Genomic DNA, 22,267 nt, shown 5'->3' on the forward strand with positions numbered 1-22,267 from the left:
GTTCCGAAAATGTAAGTGTATCGGACACCTCCCACTGGGTCACCACCAACGCCAAAGGCGGCGACACCAGTGTGACGTCTATCCAGCTGTTCGTGTATGGCGTGGTGTATGTCGGAGGGGACGCAGGGTCATTCAAAATTATGAGGCCGGAAGCCATGGCGAAGCGCAGGAGCTCCCCCCTCCCCGCGCGTCGCACACTTCCGGCCCCTAAGCGGCGTGCTTGGCATTAAGGTCTCCCGCCACCACCGCGGGGATCCCCTCCTTTAGTATAAGTGCGTGTCTAATGTCGTCTAAGGTGGGGTTCTTGGGAAAGTGTGGCGGCGCGTATGCGGTGACAAGAAGAAATGAAGCAGTGGCCGACGTGCAGACCAACGCAACAACGCGCGAGGTAACCAAGATCGGAAAAATTGCTGAGGCTTAGCTAAGGTTAAGCCTAGTCAGATGCGAAGCATATTGGTGGCTAGGCTTGATAATACATGGCTTTCCTTGGTTGAATACTTGGTCATTTTAATACAACCACTAGAAGCCTTCGTCGTGGGGGAAGACAACGGCATGGCTACAGCGGAACGCCGACTAACCCCGAGACGCGCGTTGGGTGAGCGCCTGGATTGCCACGGAAGCCGCGCCTGCCTGCCCGGTGGAGCGAGCGTTCACCTACACCGAGTGCGAACGCGCGTTCGAATTGCGCGGGAATGCCGCTCGAGGACATTCCGGCGTCTGTGCGATGGCATCGTTCTCCCTCTCCCAGCGCGTGACGGCGATCTGTCGTGACGTCATGTGTCACGTGGTATATTACGTGGTGTCACGTAACTATACCACGTGGTCTGCATGGCGTGCAACCACAGCGACGGCGCGAGGTAGACCCCCGTCTTCCTCTGTCGTGACGTCATGTGTCACGTGGTGTGACGTCACTGTACCACGTGGTCTGCACGCCGTGCAACCACAGCGACGGCGCGAGGTGGACCCGCGTCTTCCTCTGTCGTGACGTCATGTGTCACGTTGGATGTCACGTGGTGTGACGTCACTGTACCACGTGGTGTGCACGGCGTGTAACCACGGCGAAGGGCTGTAGAGTACCTCTAGTAATATGCTTCACATAAAAGATCGAAAACTGGATGACGAGCAATGATGGCGCATCGTGGTTTCGAGGTGGCGTGAAAGATGTACCATTCTGGAGGTATCCCCTGCACTCTGTCCTGCCTTGTGTATGGATCTGTAACGAGTGCGAACGTGTGGTTGTTTTTACTGCGAGTGTCCACTAATGCTGGGGTCGCGTTCCTACTGTGATCGAGGTTTGCTTGTATAAATGAAAATTTAGGTGTAGGGGCCATGTCTGTGTAGGGAAGCCGATCGTGCGAGTGATGACAAGATTTCTGTAGTGGTGCGAGTATTGGAAGCGACCCCTGTGAGCAGTGACGTGTGAAAAAGTGTGTTGTGGTTTGGGCCAGGAGAGGTGAGTGCAGGCGATAACCGATCCAGCGAGAGGCGAATTATGTGGGATGTATGAGGTATGGGTGGTGCGTGTGATTTGTGTGGCATGTGCAGCACGTGTTGTGTGTGTGTTGTTTGTGTGACACATGTGACACATGAAACGCATGAAATGCATGTGGCGTATTGGGGGAGCCGGTTTGGAAAGAATAAAGAGTCGGTAGGGTTAGTTTGGAAAAGAAAATTAAGAAAAGAATAGACGTGATCGGGTGAGAGGTGATGATTGAATTTAGCGAAAACGAAAGATGAGGTGGAATCATGGAAGAGAGGGTAAGGCCCAAGCAGCACACCAACAATGGACCGACGCTGGCATAATGCTGGTCAAAACCGGCTCGAAAGTCGTACCGACGTCGGCATTGGGGCAAAAAGTTACTTTTTCCAACCTTGGCCTGATGTTCGGACCAACACTGAACCGACATTCATGCCACTATCAGACCACTGTTCAGCCGCTCTACCAACACTGAACCGACATTCATGCCACTCTCAGACCACTGTTCAGCCGCTCTACCAACACTGAACCGACATTCACGCCGCTATTGTACCCACTTTCAGCCACTCTACCAACACTGAGCCGACATTCATGCCACTATCAGACCACTGTTCAGCCGCTCTACCAACACTGAACCGACATTCATGCCGCTATTGTACCCACTTTCAGCCGCTCTACCAACACCGGCTTGACATACCACAATTAGGCCACTGTTCAGCCTTTCTGCTAACGCTTGCCCGAAGTTTATGCCATTGCATTTCCAGTTCAGCGAATATTCACATTCCAGTTAATGTTCGCATTGGGAAAGCCATGGGTTTTGGCATTGCAAAGCTGCAATCATCTCTTCTATACACATGCACAACAAAATGAGGCAACGAAAGAATCCAACTGAGAAACAATTTATTAAATAATTAGGCACCGTGGCTGGGGACGCGCGGTTGCGCGAGTCCTGCGAGGCAGCGAGGGCCGCGCAGGAGGCGGGACCTTGGGAAGGAGCCAGGGCCGCGCGGGAGGAGGATTTCTGGGAGGTGGGGGCCGCTTGGGGAAGGGAGGGCACTGTGCTGGGGGCTGAAGCACAGGGGCTCGCAGTGGTTGCCAGGCCGGCAGCGGTACTTGGCAGAAACGCTTCGGCAAAACGCCTTTTGCGTCCGCCGCCACGGTCCACCGAACCTGGCAACCACTTCCTAATAAACCCCTGCGCTTCCACCACATCCGCCCCCGTCTTCTCACAGATGGCATCTGCATAAGATAAGCGTTCATTTTAGGCCAGCAGAAAAACTTTGCTCGTTAACAGAAATCAAGATTATTTCAGCAACAGAGAAAACAGAAAAGGCCACAAGTACATGTTAACTCAAAGTGCGTGCCAAAATGAAAGGCCTACAGTATCCAAATACAACTTGAGGAGAAAATCCACCTGAAAGCTCTTCTAACCAACTGTATAAAGCTGCTGCGACATCACGGACGACCACTTTGCACTACTAACATATGGGAGCACAAATGGCTGGCAGATACAAGGCACGACTACGATCCATGACAAGAGATGGATGTGACTGGTGGGAGGGCTTTCTTTGAAAGGCATCTGCTGACTCATATAACTTCAGATGCACATGGAAGAAAACTGCAGATGACTACCCCCATAAAAACAGTAACAAAATATTCACCTGTAATGAAAAAGAAAACTGGTAAAGTATCAACTGAAAAGAAGAAAAGAAAACAAAGCGCAGCAGAACCTGGTGCATGTTCTTCCACTCATCTTTTAAAATTCAGTTAAAAGCTACTGCAACAACATACCTGTTGCCACCTTGCATAACTTCAGGGCAATAAATGACCACTTGCCCTTGCGGCCATGGAGGCTGTACATCCTCTGTACAGCCACCCCTATGATGGCGGTCATTATGTTGGAGCCCACCTCCCTCAGGCCCTTGCCCCCCAGGCGGACCAGCTGCTTTCGCTGAAAAGAAACACCAACGGTGCACAAGCTATTAGGCACAAACATCAATTATAATTTCATTTAGTTTAGCAGAATCGAATAGCTAAGACAATTGTGTGACAGCCCATGCGAGTACCTACAATCATAATGCATAATTTCTGTATGATACAATAGCTTGACTAGTTGCTACCAGCAGAAAGCACCACCACCAATATGGACATTCTTTTTTTTCCCAGTTTACTAAGAGCAGGGAAACTTTAGCGATTAAGCAAAGGTGGCCAACTCCTACCCATTATGCTTTGCATCTTGGACATTATTATATTATAACTGTAATGCTTTTTGCAGATATCTATGTACTGGATGTGTTTTCTCTGCACAGCCGTTACGCTAAAATTGATTTGGTTTGTAGAACTTAAAGTTCCAAAGTGACTCAGGCTATGATGAGGGACACCATAGTGGAGGGCTCCGGAAGTTTCGACCACGTGGGGTCTTTAACATGCGCCACTGACATCACACTGCACACGGGCGCCTTGCTTTTCACCTCCATGGAAAACTGGCCATCACGGCTGGGTTTGAACCTGAGTCTTTGGGTTCAGCAGTCGAGTGCCCTAACCACTGAGCCACCATGGCGGGGCTCACTACCCTGAAATTGAGCAGTCTAATTAATGCTATACAAAGGGCGCTTATTTAAATCCCCAAGCACCTGAGTAAAGCTGCGTGCTTAGCAACCACATTTAATTAAACGATGTTGCTTGTTTTTGGCAGGAGATTAAGTAATGAAATGTGCATAATGTGAGCAAAAGACAGGGAAGAGGTGGGTTAAAGCTGCCCCATTATTTGGGAAACCTAGCCGAAATTAAAGACGCGCTGAGAGAGGACCAACTTCCAGCTGTGTTCACAGCAGTTCATGCAACAGTATATTAACCGAAAGCTCAGCTTCCTGTAAAACAGACCTTACAACATCCTTAATGTTAGCTACAAAGTCCACTGCTGAACTAAATTAAAACAGCACAACAATAAATGACAAATGTAAGGAAAATGAGGGGCTCGATATGAGACACCTACGAAGAAAGGCAGCCACAGGCAACAGAAGCATAGGGGATTTTTTTTGCTGTTGATCGATGTAAAACAATAATGTAATCACAGAAATATTTGACTGAGAAAAAAAATTTGTTGGAACCAAGTCTGTTATGCAACGACCGGCCACTCGCAGAGCTCTGGAAAACTACATCGAATGACATTGAGTGACACCATCTGAGAGCAACTGCCCCAAAAAAGCCTGTGACTGCACCGCCAAATACCAAGCTACTACAAGATGTGACAGGTGCAATGCTTCGCACAGAACCAGCATCAGTAGCTTGGTTTGCTGTTTAGCGCTCCTTCTCGCCTAAACGCTCTGATGCGACAGCAGTCTCGCAGGTGGCATTTTCTTTGCATTGCGTGGCTGAAACATGATGTGACAACTGGCACTTGCCGTAAGCAATACTGCGAGCGCCACATGTTCAGCACTGCTACTGAGCCCAACAAATTGATAGGAGCCAAAGAGCAGATAAAGAGAGTCCCCTAACAGCTGTCCCGACACGTGATGCAGTTTTTGCAAGCTCTGCTACCGGCTGGGCATTGCGTACCACTTTTGCTTCCAACAGTAAATCTCACCACACAAGGAATCGACAGGGCGTTCCAGTGAACACTCTCAAAAATTCCTAAAGAAGCGCAAGTTCGATATGGGAAAACAATTTTTTTTTTGGAGGAACGATCTCTCAGCAGTGGTGGACATAATTTACTGCATAACTGTGCGTGTGTACCTGCAAATATTTCTTCTATTTTGAACTCCCTATTCTTAGGAATTCCTGAAAATGTTCACTGAAACAGCCAGTGTGTATATCAGCAAGCAACTTTCATGAACAAGACATTTACATTAACAAAACACACTGTGACAGCACACTCCAGCACAACAGTAGGAATTATATCTATGAAGAGCATGTTATTCACAGAGCACGGCATGCAAACACTCTTGGAGCTCAAGATTTCTTCACAAACCTCGCAATTACATTATGCATGCAAATCGTTAGTAGGCATTCATTTTTTCCAGACACGAATTATCAGAAACATTAAATCACCAGTCCAGCAGCCACGCTGTCGTCCTGGACGGCAGCTTCCACAGTGTCCAACTCCTCGGGGGAGAATGCGGGCAGTGCAAGGGTGGGAGGCGGTGGCGAGGGGGACACTGGCCGAGTCCTCTGCTCCAGCTGCCGGTCCAACCGCAGCAGCACATGATCCTCCAGCCTTTGTAACCGCTGCATTAAGTCGCGCTGCTGCTGTCGGACCTCCAGCACCAGGCACATCAGCTTCAGCAGGGTAGCTGAAACTGAAGCAATCAACAATTTCAGTGAGAGCAGGGTTAACCTGGGCGCAATAATATCATTTGCGCACTGAGGTACAATAAAGAACAGTATGAGGCTAACAGTAGGCAGCAACACACTCTGTACTATGCTCCTAAACTTCCACCAGTTTTTATCCTCCAGGACACTTCTAATTCATGTTCTATTCCTTGCTAGCCTAATTTAAATGCCATAAATGTCACCATGCACTGACAAATCCCTAGGTGAAATGGAGCTGCTCTATGTGTGATATCTAGCACAGAACCTGCAGCCTTGTTGTGTAAAGGACTTCTCAGTCTATGAGCTTCGCCAATTTTTACATTGCTTCATGGGCATTTCCACTGCTATTGCACCATGGCAGAGATGGCAGCAGTTAGTCGCAAATGGATTCTTCCAGTGTCATGAGAAGCATGTGCTAATAGAAGCGAGAAAGCAGAGCAGGCCTGTGCCCTTAATATAGCATTGCACCATTTGGAAAGTATTGCTCACGGCAAAACCCACATTGGCCAAAATGCTGGAGGTAGACATCTGTTCTAACTGCAAGTGCTGGCAGGGATCAATGCATTAAAACTGCAACAAAGATAGCCCTTATGGAATTATAGCCCTTAGCTGACAGGCGAAATGCAACAAAGAGATGGACCAAATGTTTCTTGCTAGGCACAGGAGGTGCCAAACCGTTGAGACATAAAACAAGGTCACATTTATCTCTTACCACGCATCCATTTTGCTGCAGGCAAGACAAGACTAGGAGCCAGCTGATGTGCTCCACAAGGCAGTTAGGCTGTTCAGTTCTTTCCTAAGCAAGAGGTCCTCCTTCAGAGCATGCCACTATTATTGGCTGCTTATCTCCTTCAGCACCCTTTATGGGAGCTTTGTGATAGCGCAATTAATTTTTTTTCAGCACATTTCGCTGCATCCAAGGCACTGCATTGACTTCCAACCAGTAAACTTTTAAAATACTTTGAAAGACAATGAAAAATTACAATATGGGCCTTGCTGACCAACCGCGACCAAGCGACCAAATTATGCTGGTAAGGAAACAAATGCACAGAACATGGGACTACTGTGTAGAGTGCAATTCGTAGGAGTGGCTTCCTGGTGGTGATGTAGGCCGAGAGAGGAAACAGAAATGCCAGGATCCAAAAGAACCCAACAAAAGCACAACATACAGCTCTTGGGAAGGGCACACAACAACCACTCCACTATGAATCACAAGAGGAGAAAGCAATGGAAGTACTAGGTTGTAAATTCCAGTACCACTTCAGTTCAATACAATCGTTTTTGAGAAATACATGTGATGATTTTCAGAGTGACCCCTTTCAAAGCACATAGTTTGAAACTAGAAATGTGCTCCTAGCACCGTTTCAAGAGCCACTGAGGAGAACTCCGTGCAAATATCTTCCTGAATAAGTATATTCTCTAGGTCTTTCTGGGCCCGTTGACTGCTGCTCGGCAGCAGCAGGTACAATGAGAAATTTAAAATTTGCTGTTTTTCTTTAAGGCAAAGCAGATCTAGCTTCTATATTTTGTTGTGTCACTTGATACTAGACAAAATAGGAGTGTAATTAAAAGAAAGGAACACAGTGAAAAGACGGGACAAGCAGCATTTGTTCTGTCCTCTCACTGTGTCCCCATGTTTGGCTTGCATTTCTCTTTTTGCACAAAAGTAAACAAAGTGAAAATCTCACCATCAACAGTCCCAGCTGTCGACCCCTCCAGCTTGCTGGGTGGCGCACTGTTTTCGTTCACGCTCTCCCCACCGTGATTCAGTGGGGCTGGAGATGAACATGCGTCATTGATGGCAATCCAGGAAGTACAGAACACACTACTGTGTACAACCACAATGTCACATTTCTATCCTAATTGAATGCAGAAATGCTACTTCAGGATATTTTTGGAGAAGGGACAGAACAGTTGCATGGCCAGGCTGTTTTGCATACAGGTGATCTTTTTAAAACACAATAGACACAAAATTACGAAGTTCAGAAACAAATTCCTGGTTATATAGAGATGCCCCCCAGGCAATAGTAACACTTCCTTTGGCCGAAAAGATATTTTAATTTGGTTTCAATCACAGGCTGTACAAAGACTTCATAATTCAAAACCCATCAAAACCGACACCTCCATGACAAGTAGTTGACGTGACAAACAATGTCACATCATGCAGATACCTATGACACATAAAAGAACGTTGTGATCCGACTGCGGCGGCGCGTTTCGATGGAGGCGAAACGCAAGAGGTGCCCGTGTGCTGTGCGATGTCAGTGCACGTTGAAGATCCCCAGTCGGCTGAAATTATCCCAGGGCGCTATGGCACCTCCTTCTTCCTTTCTTCTCACACTCCCTCCTTTATCCCTTCTCTTATGAATGTCCACCGAAATGCGAGAGAATTACTGCACCACTTTCTTTCCTGAAAAATCAGTTTTCAATTTTTTAAATATGTGTCTATAGTACTTCAATAATTACATTTCTCATGCACCAGCATGGTGCATTGGTACCGTATTTTCCGGTGTATAAGACGCGGCTTTTTCAAAAATCTTGCTGGTGCGTCCTATACAAGGGTGCGTCTTATATGCGAATTTTTCGTTTTTTTTTAGAGAGTTCAGAAATTACTCAGGTTCATGTTCAAGCCTTTTTTACCGAAAAAATATCACTAGCAATGAAGCGGTTGTAACACGGTTAATACTTCAATACGGGGACCACCGTGCGCAACTTTTTTTAGGTGAACTTTATCATGAAACGACGGGGATGACGACTTCCAGGATCACAAACACACCACCGTTTCGGAGGCCCCAAGCAAAAGTAATGTGAAATGCCAAAAGATGACGACAATCACGCTTCTCGCCATTGTCAAGACAAGCCAGGACAAGCCGGCGTTCTTTTTTCAGCCACCCTTTGCCACTTTGTTTGCTCCATGTACGTAGTGCGAAGAGAATATTTCAGTCGCGTTGCCACCAGAAATGGGCGAACTTTTTGATAGCGCATCCGAAGGTGAAGACTTCGAAGGTTTTAAGTAGAAATAAAATGTTCTTATGGACATGTGGGAGAGTTTTTTCGTTTTTCTTTCTTTTTTTCCAAAACGTGGGCAGGAATGACGTGAGTGTTGCCTTTTTCGACCACTTAGCGTTGCTTAAGAATTTCTCACAAGTACGGTGAATTTCGTGATGGTCGCGCAAGCGTGTTTAATTGATCCTCACTAGCCCAACTGGGAAAACTGGGGTGCGTCTTATATAAGGGTGCGTCTTATATAGCAACTTTTTCAATTACAGCCTGCATATATAGCGGGTGCGTCTTATACACTGGAAAATGCGGTTCATTTAAGGACACAAAAGAAACTGTCATGGCGAAACCAAAAACAGAGAGCGGAATATATATCATGTGAATAGAAACCTGTTCGCAGTACTGTTAACGTGGGTAAGAGAGTTTGCCACGAAATGGTTACTGGCAGATTCACTGCTGATCTGAGAGCATGGCAAATGTAAAAAGCTGATGCCAAGTCTGAGCACGTTCCATTTCTCTGCAAGTGCAATTAGCTACGGTGGAGTTTTTTTCCCAGATTTTGCAAGCATACTACCATAAATCCCCAATCAAAACTAACACAATGTCGACCTTACATTAAATAGAAATGAGAAATGGTGTTTTAGTTTTAAGGCGGTTAACATCCAAAGGCGACTCAGGCTATGAGGGACGCCGTAGTGAAGGGCTCCGGAAATTTCGACCACCTGGGGTTCTTCAACGTGCACTGACATCGCACAGCACACGGGCCTCTAGAATTTCGCCTCCATCAAAATTCGACCGCCTTGGCCGGGATCGAACCCGCGTCTTTCGGGTCAGCAGCCGAGCGCCGTAACCACTGAGCCACCGCGGCGGCTTAACAAATGAGAATTCATGTCTTACGTGGTGACGGCAGCTGTACAACATCGTTGTGGCCCTCATTTCCTAAAAAAGAATTGCACATGAACGTGTTGTTGAGTATGCAAAATAATTTCTCATCAATAAAGAAATATGAGAATTTCAATTACCAGAAACTGCCGAGCTTTCTAGGGCTGAAGTGAACTCGTAGCGCCGCACCTTTTTTTCGGCGCTCTTGTAGGATCCTGCAAACATTCTCAATATCTCGACAAAAACCATGTCATCTCCAAGCAACAGTACGGATTTAAAAAAAAACAAAACAACTGAGGCCGCCTTACTGGAAATCAAAGAAAAGCTAATTGAAAACATAGAAAATAAACTGCTAACAGTTGGCATATTCCTTGATATGAGGAAAGCGTTTGACTCGGTTAACCATAAGATATTGCTTGAAAAAATGCAGTGTTATGGAATACGCGGCGTTCCTTTAACCTTATTTGCTAGCTACATTGACAACCGATCTCAAACAACTATCATTAACGGTATTTCATCTGGGATCGGTCAGATTGTGTCTGGTGTGCCACAGGGCTCCGTTCTAGGACCAACGTTGTTCTTATTATATATTAATGATATCGTCAACCTTCATCCAGCAGACAACATTATAATCTATGCAGACGATACTAACGTATTTTTTTCAGGGCAAGATAGTAATATTTTGCAAGCAGCCTCCAATAGTTGGTTATCCCAATTGTCTGTTTGGTTAAAATCAAATAGGTTAGAACTTAATGTCAGGAAAACAAAGTACATACTGTTTAGAGCCAAAAATAAGGAAGTTCCGAACAACTTCCAAATTCACTTCGAGCAAGCTCCTATAACTCGTGCCAGCTCTACAATGTTCCTTGGAGTCATTTTTGAAGAACATTTACTCTGGACAGGTCGTGTAAACTACATTTGCACTAAAATGGCTCGCTCTGTTGGTATCCTAAATAAATTTCGCACAATACTGCCTCGAAAATTCAAACTACAAATTTATTTCTCTCTAGTCTTTTCGCATGTACAATATTGTTTGTTGATCTGGGGAACGACTACCTCAACCAATTTTGTGAAAGTACTTACTTTACAAAAAAGAGCTGTACGAGCGATTGATAACTTACATTACAGTGAGAGCACGGGTCCTTCCTTCCTCAACCATAGACTGCTAACCATCACGGCCGCTTACCACAAGAAGCTTGCTGTTTATATCAGAAACCTTATGAAAGGAAACTGGCAGACTTTCGAGAGCACATATTTAATTGCCCAAACAGCATACAGTCTTAGGCACCCTCAATGCCATGCACCAAAATCTCGTACAAACTATGGGTTTCAAAAACTAACTCACATAATTCCTCATAATTAAACACGTATCCATACTTAACAGAATTGTCACTACAAAATATGTCCGAGGGCTGCTTTGCTGACTTGATGCCCGTTCAGCTGCCTGTATAGCAACACTCAGGCCAACAGACTATCAGTTTGAAAGCCTGTGAAACACTCATGTGGCAGAGGCATTGTTTTATTTACAATTAAAAGTGTGATTCTGGTTTCTAGGATTTAACAGCTTTAAGCTATGAAGAATGACGTAGCGGAAGACTCCAGATTAATTTAGACCACATGGGGTTGTTTAACATGCACTGATATTACACAGCACAAGCGCATTCTGCACTGCTCCATTTCACCACAGACAGGATGTAACCTGGGCCCTCGGCTCAGCAGCATGGACCACTCAGCCACTGCGACAGGCTAACAATTCAAACTGAACTAAATGTAAACAGCTGGATGAGTTGGTTCTGAATTTGCATTATGAAACACTGTCTCAGTGCACAACAAACATGGATGAGGAAAGAGCACACAACGCAAAGCATCAATTGATGTCTGGCATTTGTATTGTGTGCTCTTTCCTTGTCTGTGCTTTTTGTGTGCCAAAAAATGTTTCATAATGCAAAAAAAAAATTACCATACTAAACCTTTGTGTACTAAATATTATTAAGCATACTGAGTGCAGCACTAATTCTGGGAACTACAGGTCTTCAAAAACAAGGCACTAATGAGTTTCAGAAGTAGTTCATCAGCTTACAAGTGCAATAGCTAACAGTTCATTCTGCTCCTCTTTTTGACAGCTGGCTAAGCGGTGGCTATCAACATGACTTCTTAGTCGTAATTTAGCCATGCAGAGGTGCAGACTCACAGAATCTAGCGAAGAGGCCTTTACAATCGCTGATGAAGCTACCATCAATATGTCTGCAATAAGACTACTTATGGCAAGTGGTAACGACGACCACTGGGCAACGCATCCACTCCCCTCCGAGAGCTGGCTCGGCCTCAGCTTTTGCGAGCCGCGTCACCTCCGAGCTCCTGGCCACAGGCCAGTAGCACTCTTCTTTTGTCTCTGTGAGCCATCTGACAGGAATGACTGCAAGGCAGTCGTCCTCAAGAGGAAACTTCACCACAGCGAATGGTTTTGACATCCTGCACAGAGGAAACACGACAAAAGATTAATGGGGAAACAAAGATTTTTACCAGACACTGTCTGTGCCATACTCTACTGGCACTTGCCTGTTTGGGTGCCGAAAACTTCACACTACCATGACAACTGACAGGTACTCTTACAACCATCTCGTTCTACTTCGCAACGCACTTCTGAACTTTCATGAGTTGAGAGTTACAAGTGTCACGAGCGCCTGCAATTTGGGACTTATTTAAACAATATTTCTGTGCCTGCTGTCATGTGAACCAAATAACAGCCAGCAATAGTGGCGTGCAACTTCACTGCATTGAACATCAAACTGAGTGCAGTCTACCAGGAGTATAGTGATGAAAAAAGAAACCAGTAAAACGCAAGATTGACCAAATGAGGAAGAGAGAAAACAAGCGCGTTCAATTAGCGAGCTCGAAACTAGCACTCGCTATATGTAGAGTCACACTGATCTAGACTTTGTAATACAAGGCTCTCAGTAGCGGGAAGGGACACACATAAATAAAAAGTACTCTCAATTTTTTTTCTGTAACCGATCACTGGCAGGAGCAGCATTACTTCTGGCAGTACAGAAGAATTGTGTTCATTCATCCTGTTCTTGTCACATTTCTCTCATCGCACGGAGACTCGCAACGCAACAATGTCAACACTGCCATGGAAGCATTTGTCAATCAAGCACAAGGCATGCAGGCTGCGACTCTATGACGTCTGACATGCATGCCTGAACCAAGCGATTAGCCTCACAAAAGCAAAAATTGGCGATGAAAATCACTCAACTGCATCGCACGTGGCAACTGGTTGGTCATGGGGGGCGCCGCAGAGAACGGCTCCGGAAATTTCGACCACCTGGGGTTCTTTAGAGTGCACCGATATCGCGCACAGTACACGGGCCTCTAGAATTTCGCCTCCATCGAAATTCGACCGCCGCAGCCGGGATCGAACCCGCCTATTTCGAGTCAGCAGCCGAGCGCCGTAACCACGTGACGACTGTCATTGTGATCATGATCATAATATCTATACACGTACATAAATGTACGATGTGCCGTGAGAAACAAACCCTCTCAGAAGCAATGCGCCAACAAGATTTGCCGGGATAGTGCGTTCACCCTGATGAAGGAACACACAAACACACACGACATTTAGAAGCGCTTCCCTTCGTGTACGTGTGTGTTACTTCATATTACCCCAACCCTTACACGCAGTTACACCTTGCAATGCGCCGCTGAGTTAATCAAAAGACAACTGCTGACAGATGCCTACAGACAAGTTAGATAAAGGGGCGACACACGAGGCGTGCTCATTGTCCTCACTCTTGACAAGTTCACAAGTAAATATTAGCTGACAACTAACATGAAAGGGAAAAAAGGACAGAATGTATACTTACGCAAGCAGTGCCTCCTGGTTCCCCTCGGTGACTCACGCGTGCCGCCACCAAACTTAAAAAGCTTGAAGAAATAAAAATTCACAAGCGAGCGCTTTGCTGCCAAACGTCCAAACGAAATGACCACAAGCTATGGATTGGGATTGGCTTGGAACGCACGTGGGAGCGAGAGCGGATGCCTACGTTTATGCGTAAAGCGGTGGATAAACACACGTTTAGTTTCGGAAAATTTCTTTGAAGCTTAGTGTTGACAACACCGCCAAGAATAATTTTTATCAATTTTTTTACACTTCAATTTATTAATGAGCAAAACATCGTATTTTACGCGACAGCTAAGATGGAATGGCATGGCTACTTTTGACTACTTTCAGCTCAAGTTTTGGCTCCTTTTAAAATGTTCCCAACGGCAACCCTGCCCGCGAGTCATGCCGCGAGTGCTCGCGCTTGTTTTTCTTTTGTGGTGTGGAGGTGTTGGTCGTACTGCCTGTCTGCTGTCCCTTTGTGCGGCTGTTGCGGTTCTCGTCTTTCACCGCAAAGCTTCTGCATTTCGCCATGAATGCAAAGCAACGCAAGTACCGTATCGTTGAAAAAGAATACCGTGAGATCTTGCAAGATCTCGGTATTTCACAACGGCCGGTCGCATCTACGTCTTCAAGCTTGGATCAAGGCGGCAGGAAACGGTCGCACTCCGAAACATCAGTCGACGTACGCACCCCCCAACTCTTGCTACCGTCCGAAGCAACCACGCGACGCAGAAGCGAAGTGCGCGCTGAAGACGCGTGATTGAAATCTATGACCGTAATCAATATGAAGACGATTAACCGATAGCGATTAATACGTCCCTATCGAAAAATCTCGTATATATGTGTCATATGTGTCTGGTTCATACGAGATTATGGAATATCTCGTATGATTATGGAATATCTCGTATGTGTCATATGTGTCTGGTTTACAATTTTTGGGAAAGGAAAGGGAAGGGCTGGGGTGGAATTATAAGGCAATTAACAATAAAATAGCTTCCATTGAAGTTAGTAAACTAAAGAAAGTAAAAAAAAAAATTCGGACGCGAAAAAAAAAACTACGCGCCGTTCTGGATTCGAACCACCGACCTAGAGATCTACAGCTCACTACACTACCCACTACACCACTGCTGTTTTTTTTTTTTTTTTTATTTATTGCCTGACTTCGGCAAGAACCACAGTACACAAATACACTTACAGAGCGCAATGAGCAATAATTAACAACACTATCCGCCCGGGGGTGCGTGGCTTCGTCATATTAAAACTCACTACACCACTGCTGGCATGGTAAAAACTGCTTTACATTTCGATGACAAGACTTATGCTATGCTTCCCACTACTTTAGAATTCGACGGTTAGGTGCGAGGACAAATGTTTATTTTTAAGGTATAAGGAGCTGAACTACAGCCGATTGCACTGTAGTTCAGCTCCTTATACCTTAAGCCGATTGCACTTCCACTGATATTGTGGATCTTGATGTGCTCTGTGATAAGCACTGAAAGATCTGATATTTGTATGTATTTTAATTTTCACAGCGCCTGCACCATTGATCGTAGTACTCTCATTGCGCACATATTGTTAACTACAGTCGGAGCTCTTGCATGAAAATACCTGGCGTTATTAGCTCAACTAAGCCCAGAAGGCAACATTTGCCTTCTGGCTGAACGTTTGTCCAAGCACATTGGAAACGCCTAACGTCATACTGTTTGGATAGGCGCGGTTTACAACAGGAGGGCACAAGCAGAGAATCAAGGAGAAAAATATTTGAAACAGGCCAAGAGTTTTTTTTATGCGTTGGTTGGGCACTTGTTAATCGCTTGTTCATCCCTTCTTTTCCGCGTGTTTCAAACAGCAAGGCCCACTCTATGAGAGGCACTCATCAGCGGCTGTGTGTTTCGCACGAGATTGATGTAAGCTGATACGGTGCATATCGGAGCTCTTGTGTACGCACGAGTGTCGCGTGTCAGTTAAGGTATGCCACATATGTAATCCATACAAGTCACCTTTCCGTAGCGCGTGAACTACTATATATGCAGCAGATGTGTTCATCTGTGACATTAGTGACGCGTACGAGCTCGTACGCAGCCTATACGCGTTCATACGAGACACATTAATTTGTGACACACATGAACTCGTATGAAGTATATGTGCTGATACGAGGCGCATTTGTCGACACATATGGCTCATATGGTGCCCATATGAGTCAAACGAGGCACATATGAACTCGTATGAAGCCTATATGTGTTCATATGAGGCACATATACTGACACATATAACTCATATGGGCTGCATACGAGGCAAAGGGAGAGAACGAGTACCGTGGAGGCGCAATGCCTTCGTATTCTTCCAATTCGAGTTCCCGCAGACGATGTAACGTTTTTTTCTTAAGCTATATGTATCTCTTATATAAGCGCATGGTCAGCGCTGTCCTATCATGGAGCAAACGCACGTTATTGTTTACCCATTCCTGCTTTAATGGAGTGCTCGACACGTTGCGCCATGCATATATGTTTTGGTGCTGTTCTGCAGGTATACCGCATTAACTGCGACGCCCAAGCACATCAAGGTACAGCGTATTTAACGTTAGAGTCGAGAAGTTATTTTTATAAAATGCTATTTATAGTTTTTGAAATTCAGGCCAGAAAATCGGTGCTGCATGTATGTTTCTCCGACTCGCATTCTTTCATTGCACGACTGGACTTTCTACATTTACACAGAACGAAGACCACAATCTTAAAGGGGGAAATAATCGCATGCATGCATGCAACTTTGCATATTTTAGTTTAAAAAACTGAGATTTAAAAAATCTCACAGGAGGTTATGCGGGTTTTTACGAAGATATTATCTACGCCCCGAACTATATATGCTTATAAATAATTAACAATGTGCGAGCTATATATATATATATATCGCGCCTATCGCCGCAATTGAGAAAACTAAGAAGTCACAATAGCAACTGCATGATGCTCCATAGCAGTCGGCACTTCAAAGTTGCGTTGCCTATTGCAGGAATTGGCCAGCTTCTAAATATGGCAAAGTCAATGCAGGGGAAACATTCGAGAAAGTGGTCCAATACTGCCAACTTCTAAAAATGGCTGAGCCAAGGCGGGTGAAACGTCCGAGAAATTGGTCCAATACTACCAACTTCTAAAAATGGCTGAGCCAAGGCGGGTGAAACGTCCGAGAAATTGGTCCAATACTACCAACTTCTAAAAATGGCTGAGCCAAGGCGGGTGAAACGTCCGAGAAATTGGTCCAATACTACCAACTTCTAAAAATGGCTGAGCCAAGGCTGGGAGAACGTCTGAGAAACTGGTCCAATACCGCCAACTTCTAAAAATGGCTGAGCCAAGGCTGGGAGAACAGAGGCAACGCGGGGCCTTCACATGGCTGTCGTTTGCCAACTCAGATCCTACATTGGACCGATGTCATGTGCTGCTTGGGGGAGAGAGGTGTGTAGCGGGACTGCGCCATGCCGACGTCAGAAAACGAGGCACGGCACAGTACAGAAAAGTAACAGTCAGAAGCGGAAGTCCGGCTCCCCCCAGGAGCGCCCAAAAGGTGACGGTATTAAGCTGCGCCATCGCTTCGGCCAGCCCGTGGAAGAGGTCAAGGGAGGAGTAACTTTATGAAAAATGGTCAAATTACACAGATTAAAATACAAATTAAAAAGGGGGGAGCGGTGGAATCCTAGGCTAGGAGGCGCAAGCCACCGCCCGATACGTAGGGTTAAGCCCCTACCATCCATCCACCCGCCCGCCCACAACCTTGCTGCGCGCGTCTGCTTGGGCTCTGTGGCTGTTGAATACGATATCTGCTGCTTGCGTTTTTCTGGTGCTTCTTTAGCAAATATTTCGTGTACTCGCTAAATAGGCGCCTCGAGATAACAGTACACCATTAAGCATTCACTGCGCGAGCTCGAACTTTCCGCAGCCCTGCGCCGATCACGACGACTGCGCACCTTAGTACCTCGTACTATGCTACTGAAAACATAGCCATTTACAAACAGTTTGCTCACTTGCTTGAGATAATACGCAAGCTGCGCTCTACTTATGTTAAATAATCCCCTGTGACCTAGTAGTGTGACATTTGAGGAGGCTGGCAGGTGCAAGGTTAATCACTACCGGTCAGCCGGATTAACTGCAGTGCTAGTACAGTCTCTCGACACCACTCTATGGAGGGCCTCTTCTGCTCTTGAGAGGCTTTTACACTTTGTTCTGGTGCTATATTTGACTAAAATGTTGCAATGTTTATGTATTGTTGACAATCCAGCACGTGTACATGTCTCTTCTCATTTTTGGGGCTTTAGATGTGGTTGGCACTTATTTCTATACAATCCAAAGCATTTCACCGCGCATTGTTGGGAAAAATAAGAGTCTGAACAAGCACAGAAATTACTTATTTATGGTTATTCTCTGCTGCATGCTAATTTGTAACTGGTTTAAAGTTGCAGCTCTGACATGGTGCTAGTTTAGCAGAGAATTCTTATACGCATTTAACTCCCTCTTATGCCAGGAATCTGCCAGTGATGACGACATCGACATGCCATGTTCTTCTTTCATCATTGCAAAAGGTATAATTCCCTGTGGTACTGTACTCGGGCGAGCATTCCTGATTAAAAACTTGTTTTGTGCAGGAGGCAGCTTCCTTACTGCAAAGAGCTTCACCATATGCATTGACACCCTGCCAGTGATCCACGCAACCAACCCATGCCAGGCTTCAATGTCATGTTTCGGTGTACTTTGCTTGCAATGTTGTGTACCCCAAGGAAACAAGCCTCTGCTTGGAGTTCACACAGCGGTAAGTACTGATCTCACTTGTTAAGTGAATTGTGATGACCTTTCTTGTTTAGGTTTCGGCACTTCTCACATACGCGGTGATGATCAAAGTTATAGGTATATACCACTTTATCATAAAACGCTTTTATGAAAATGCCAACAAAGTGCAAAAGCAATTTTTAAAAAGTAAGAAAATGTTTGCTGAACTAATCAGCTATGGAATGAAATTTTTCTGCTGCTGCTGCTGCTCGGTTAATGCAGCTGGTAAAATGGCGCTCTGAAAAAATCTGTAGAAAGGAAAGACAGATAAAACTATTTTTTGTGGAGTAGGTCTTCAGCCACTTCTTCACATATTATGGCTGTACTACCTGCATGGCATGGCGCCCACTCACTAATATGAAAGGGTTGCAAAGGGTACATGGTACTATATTGCTTTTGAGATTATGTAGCAGTGTGTGGCTATTTTGGTGGATGTAATGGACGTTGCTTGCTCATAGGGGTCATAGATATTTGCCCAGAGGAGCACAACACCTGGGGGAGAGGGTTTACTGAAGAGTGCATTTGTGCATGCAATGCCAGTAACCCTTTTGTGGCCATGTAACCATCCATTGTTTATGGATAGATTTGAATGTGTCGCCATGCAGATTTGATGGATTTGACGTCGTAGACGGTACTTCGCAGAAATTGTCAACATTCTTTCGCTAATAGTAAGTATGAGGACCTGTGCTCATGTAACTGCGCAATGAACTTTGTGATGGTTTGATCGCATTTACACTACGGCTGCTGGAGCTTCTTTGATCTTGAGCTCTGGCAGCTGATCGTGTTCTGGCGTTATTTGGAGGGTATGCTATATTTTGTATTTTTTTTGTGGTGCTTAATCGGTGTTCGGATAAGATAAATGATGAGGATTTTGGTATTTGTCCAATGTCTGGTTCTTTTCATTGCTGTATTATGAGGAAACACATTTGTCTGGTAATCTAGGCAGTTTTTAATACTCTGTGCTTTAAAATAAAAATTTGAAATATGAACACTTTTAGTGGAGACAATGTATGTACAGAAGGATAAAGGCTATGTTAACCACCTGTATTAGAGAAATAGAACAGAAAAAGCAAATATAGCTTCATAAGTCGCATTGAAGCTGGACATTCTTCAAGAAGAAATCAGCTGCCTCAAATAAGAGCAAATCTATTTTTATTGCTGCATATGAAGTTTGAGTATATAGTTTTTTGCTGTGAATAGATCATGTATACTGTCCATTACCATTGGCTGCTGTGTTTTTCCGCCTCTTTAGTGGTCAGAGGATTTTGACCTAAATAGTCGGGGAAACCATAGAAAAGGCAGAGAACTGGAAGAAAGCAACTTGCTTGACACTCTGGTTTATAATAAGGGAGTAATTACTCATTGACGTCCACCCGAGCGCAGCCAAACGGCTACAAAGGAAAGCTATACAGCTTTCTGTCAATGAGTAATTACTCCATTATTACAAATCTACTCCACCTTGGGGGATTCCCCTAAAAACATTTGGTCAACACTGTTCCCACTTCGATTTATTGATCAATTCGCTCTCGCCCTACCATAAGCTTGCCGTCCTGGTTAGCTCAATTGGTAGAGCGACTGCTCCGGTGTAGCGGTGGTCCTGGGTTCGAACCCCGGACCAGGACGAATTTTTCTTTAAATACGAAGTTTCTGAGAAAGCTGTATAGCTTTCTTTTGTAGCCGTTTGGCTGCGCTCGGGTGGACGTCAATGAGTAATTACTCCCTTATTACAAATCTACTCCACCTTGGGGGATTCCCCTAAAAACATTTGGTCAACACACCGGTTTAGTGGCGGGTCATGCATGGTGTTCGTTCTTATTGTGCCCGTCAACATGGCTGGAATCTTGGTGTAAGTGTACAAGCCTTCGCAACCGCAGTGCTTCATTTTTGCACCCAAAGTTTTGTGCACACTAAGTCCATGAGGCTACCTTGTTCACGTTAGCAGTCATTTTGTGAGTTCTGTCAAAAAATAATCTTCTTTAGCTCCAACACTTTTTGGAAATGCATTCATCTGCTAAGTCTTTTGTCTGTATAGCTCACAATGGGATATTTAAGTAGAGCAGTGAAATTTTTGTATGGTTTGCTCTCACCACTGACTGCGAGAGAAGGCTGTGGCTAAAGGTACGCCGGATGGATCCGGTGCATTTTCTCCACTTAGTACGTCGGATAGACCCGGATCATTTTTTTTTCCAAGGACATCGGACAAATATGACAGTGTTTTTCAAAGTCCGGCCATTTGATTCTTGCCCGGCAGTCTGCTCGACTTACTCCCATAGTGGTCCTTTGAATTCGATCAGGATTAGTCATACCTTGGGCTCAAGAATGTTTACTCACTGCCCGGAATGAGCCAATTGGTGTTTGGCGCACATACTCTGAGAGCTCCATGCAATGAACTACTTGATGGCATGACAAACACCATGTTCTCCGGTTGCACCGTTCGCCACATGTCGTTTGGTTAGGGTGTGTGAACTGCAAAATTATTCCTGGCTATTTCCATGCAGCATGGTGCACATGTGTGCTTTTCTGTCATGCGCCGAAATCGGCTATGTGAACTTGAAGTTTTGTTTACTTACGATGATCCGCTGTCCCTCAGTCGAAGCTGAGTGCGCGTGCGGGATCGGTGCTCCAAATACATGTGTGATGTGCGGCATTGGCTGAGAGGGGCCCATTGGCTCACGCTAAGCTCGGTTCTCTCAATATGTGCAAATTTCCGCCTGAAAGACCAAGCAGCGAGCTAGGCACTCTCCTTGTATTCCCCTCAGAAATGTCAATGTTGGCCTGGAAGTGGTCTGTACATGCTTCCTGCTTTGTGGTTGCTCCTCCACAATGTTGGAGTGTATTGTGGTGGAGTATTTCTTTGAGTCACCGAGGTCAATGCTGTTAATAAAATCCTCATGGATTTTGCATGGCTGTGAGGCATAATATAAATATTTTTAGATTAATATTGTATCTGGTGATAAAAAAGAACTAGCATTATGTTTCTTATGTAATACGGATAGGTGCATCTAGGGATATGCGTGCTGTGCAGAGCATAGGCGTTCGATCTAGCAAGCATTCTGCTGCGCTTCAGTGCTGGTGATAACTTGCTTAAATTATGAGCAGAGGTAACAAATTACAAGACCAGTGTGAAAGCACCGAGCTGCTTGTGCGAGCGATGGTAGTGCTATATGCACGAGCAACGGGGTGTGAAGACATATATCTGAGATTTTTTGGGAGAGGTGGGCTTGTTTTACTTCATCTGAATGACAGCCGGCGATATAAGAATGGGAAAACTTCCCTTTGAGGCCCCTCGAAAGTCACAATATGTGGCATGCAACTTGCAAATGCTTCGCAGAGAAGAGTGTTGCACGCCGCAGTAGTGCACTGGCTTGCAGCACCCACTATAACGTTGGACGAGATTTAGCCATGGGCCGGCAGCTACATCTGCCGTACGCTCAGTGAGAATGAACAGTCTGTCAGGTGCATCTTTAGACACTTCAGCGAAAGGAAAGCGGAAATTAGAAAAGCGGAGAGTTTAGCTAGGCTTGTGTTGGATACATTGTGCTGCGGGAAGGACGAAAGATGAAAAAGATAGAAAAAATTCTTTTTATACTATATGATATATCCAGATGCTTCCAGAAATGCAGAAAAGAGGGAAGTGTGCTAGGTATGCGTCCAATGTCTAAAACAACGGCCGAGGGCAGACCTCTGAATGACATGCAACTTTTAATTTCCAGCAGTTTGTAGCTTGCATGCCAGTTTCCTTGCATGGAGTGAAGGACCCCATACTTAACTAAGTAATCAGTGATGACAGTTACCAAACAGCGCTTTGCCAGTAGCTTCCCTGTCTGTGTGCACAGGCATATACGGTTGCAGAACAGTCCCTCAAAATACACAGTGATTCACCAGTACCACCTTAAGATG

At 45.2% G+C, this 22,267-nt stretch overlaps 1 protein-coding gene across 3 annotated transcripts; it reads right to left on the reverse strand.

Moving 5' to 3' along the window:
• Positions 1-2,020: 2,020 nt before the first annotated feature.
• On the reverse strand, positions 2,021-10,534 carry LOC149361293 (uncharacterized). Of its 3 annotated transcripts, none has more exons than XM_089572652.1 (6): positions 9,811-10,534; positions 9,686-9,727; positions 7,477-7,563; positions 5,528-5,775; positions 3,314-3,428; positions 2,021-2,716 (listed from the first exon to the last, which is right to left on the reverse strand). In XM_089572652.1, the coding sequence occupies exons 1-6, from the start codon at positions 10,034-10,036 to the stop codon at positions 2,265-2,267; spliced, it is 1,170 nt and encodes a 389-aa protein (XP_089428778.1). In that variant the 5' UTR covers positions 10,037-10,534; the 3' UTR covers positions 2,021-2,264. The 3 variants fall into 3 exon arrangements, with proteins under 3 accessions (XP_089428778.1, XP_089428776.1, XP_089428779.1); XM_089572650.1 differs by having other exon boundaries at positions 3,269-3,428; XM_089572653.1 differs by lacking the exon at positions 7,477-7,563 and having other exon boundaries at positions 2,024-2,716; positions 3,269-3,428; positions 5,528-5,769.
• Between the last annotated feature and the right edge of the window lie 11,733 nt (positions 10,535-22,267).

This window comes from Amblyomma mixtum, chromosome 2 (assembly GCF_055824585.1).
Source record: "Amblyomma mixtum isolate Tamu chromosome 2, ASM5582458v1, whole genome shotgun sequence".
In the NCBI taxonomy this organism is placed as follows: Eukaryota; Metazoa; Arthropoda; class Arachnida; order Ixodida; family Ixodidae; genus Amblyomma; species Amblyomma mixtum.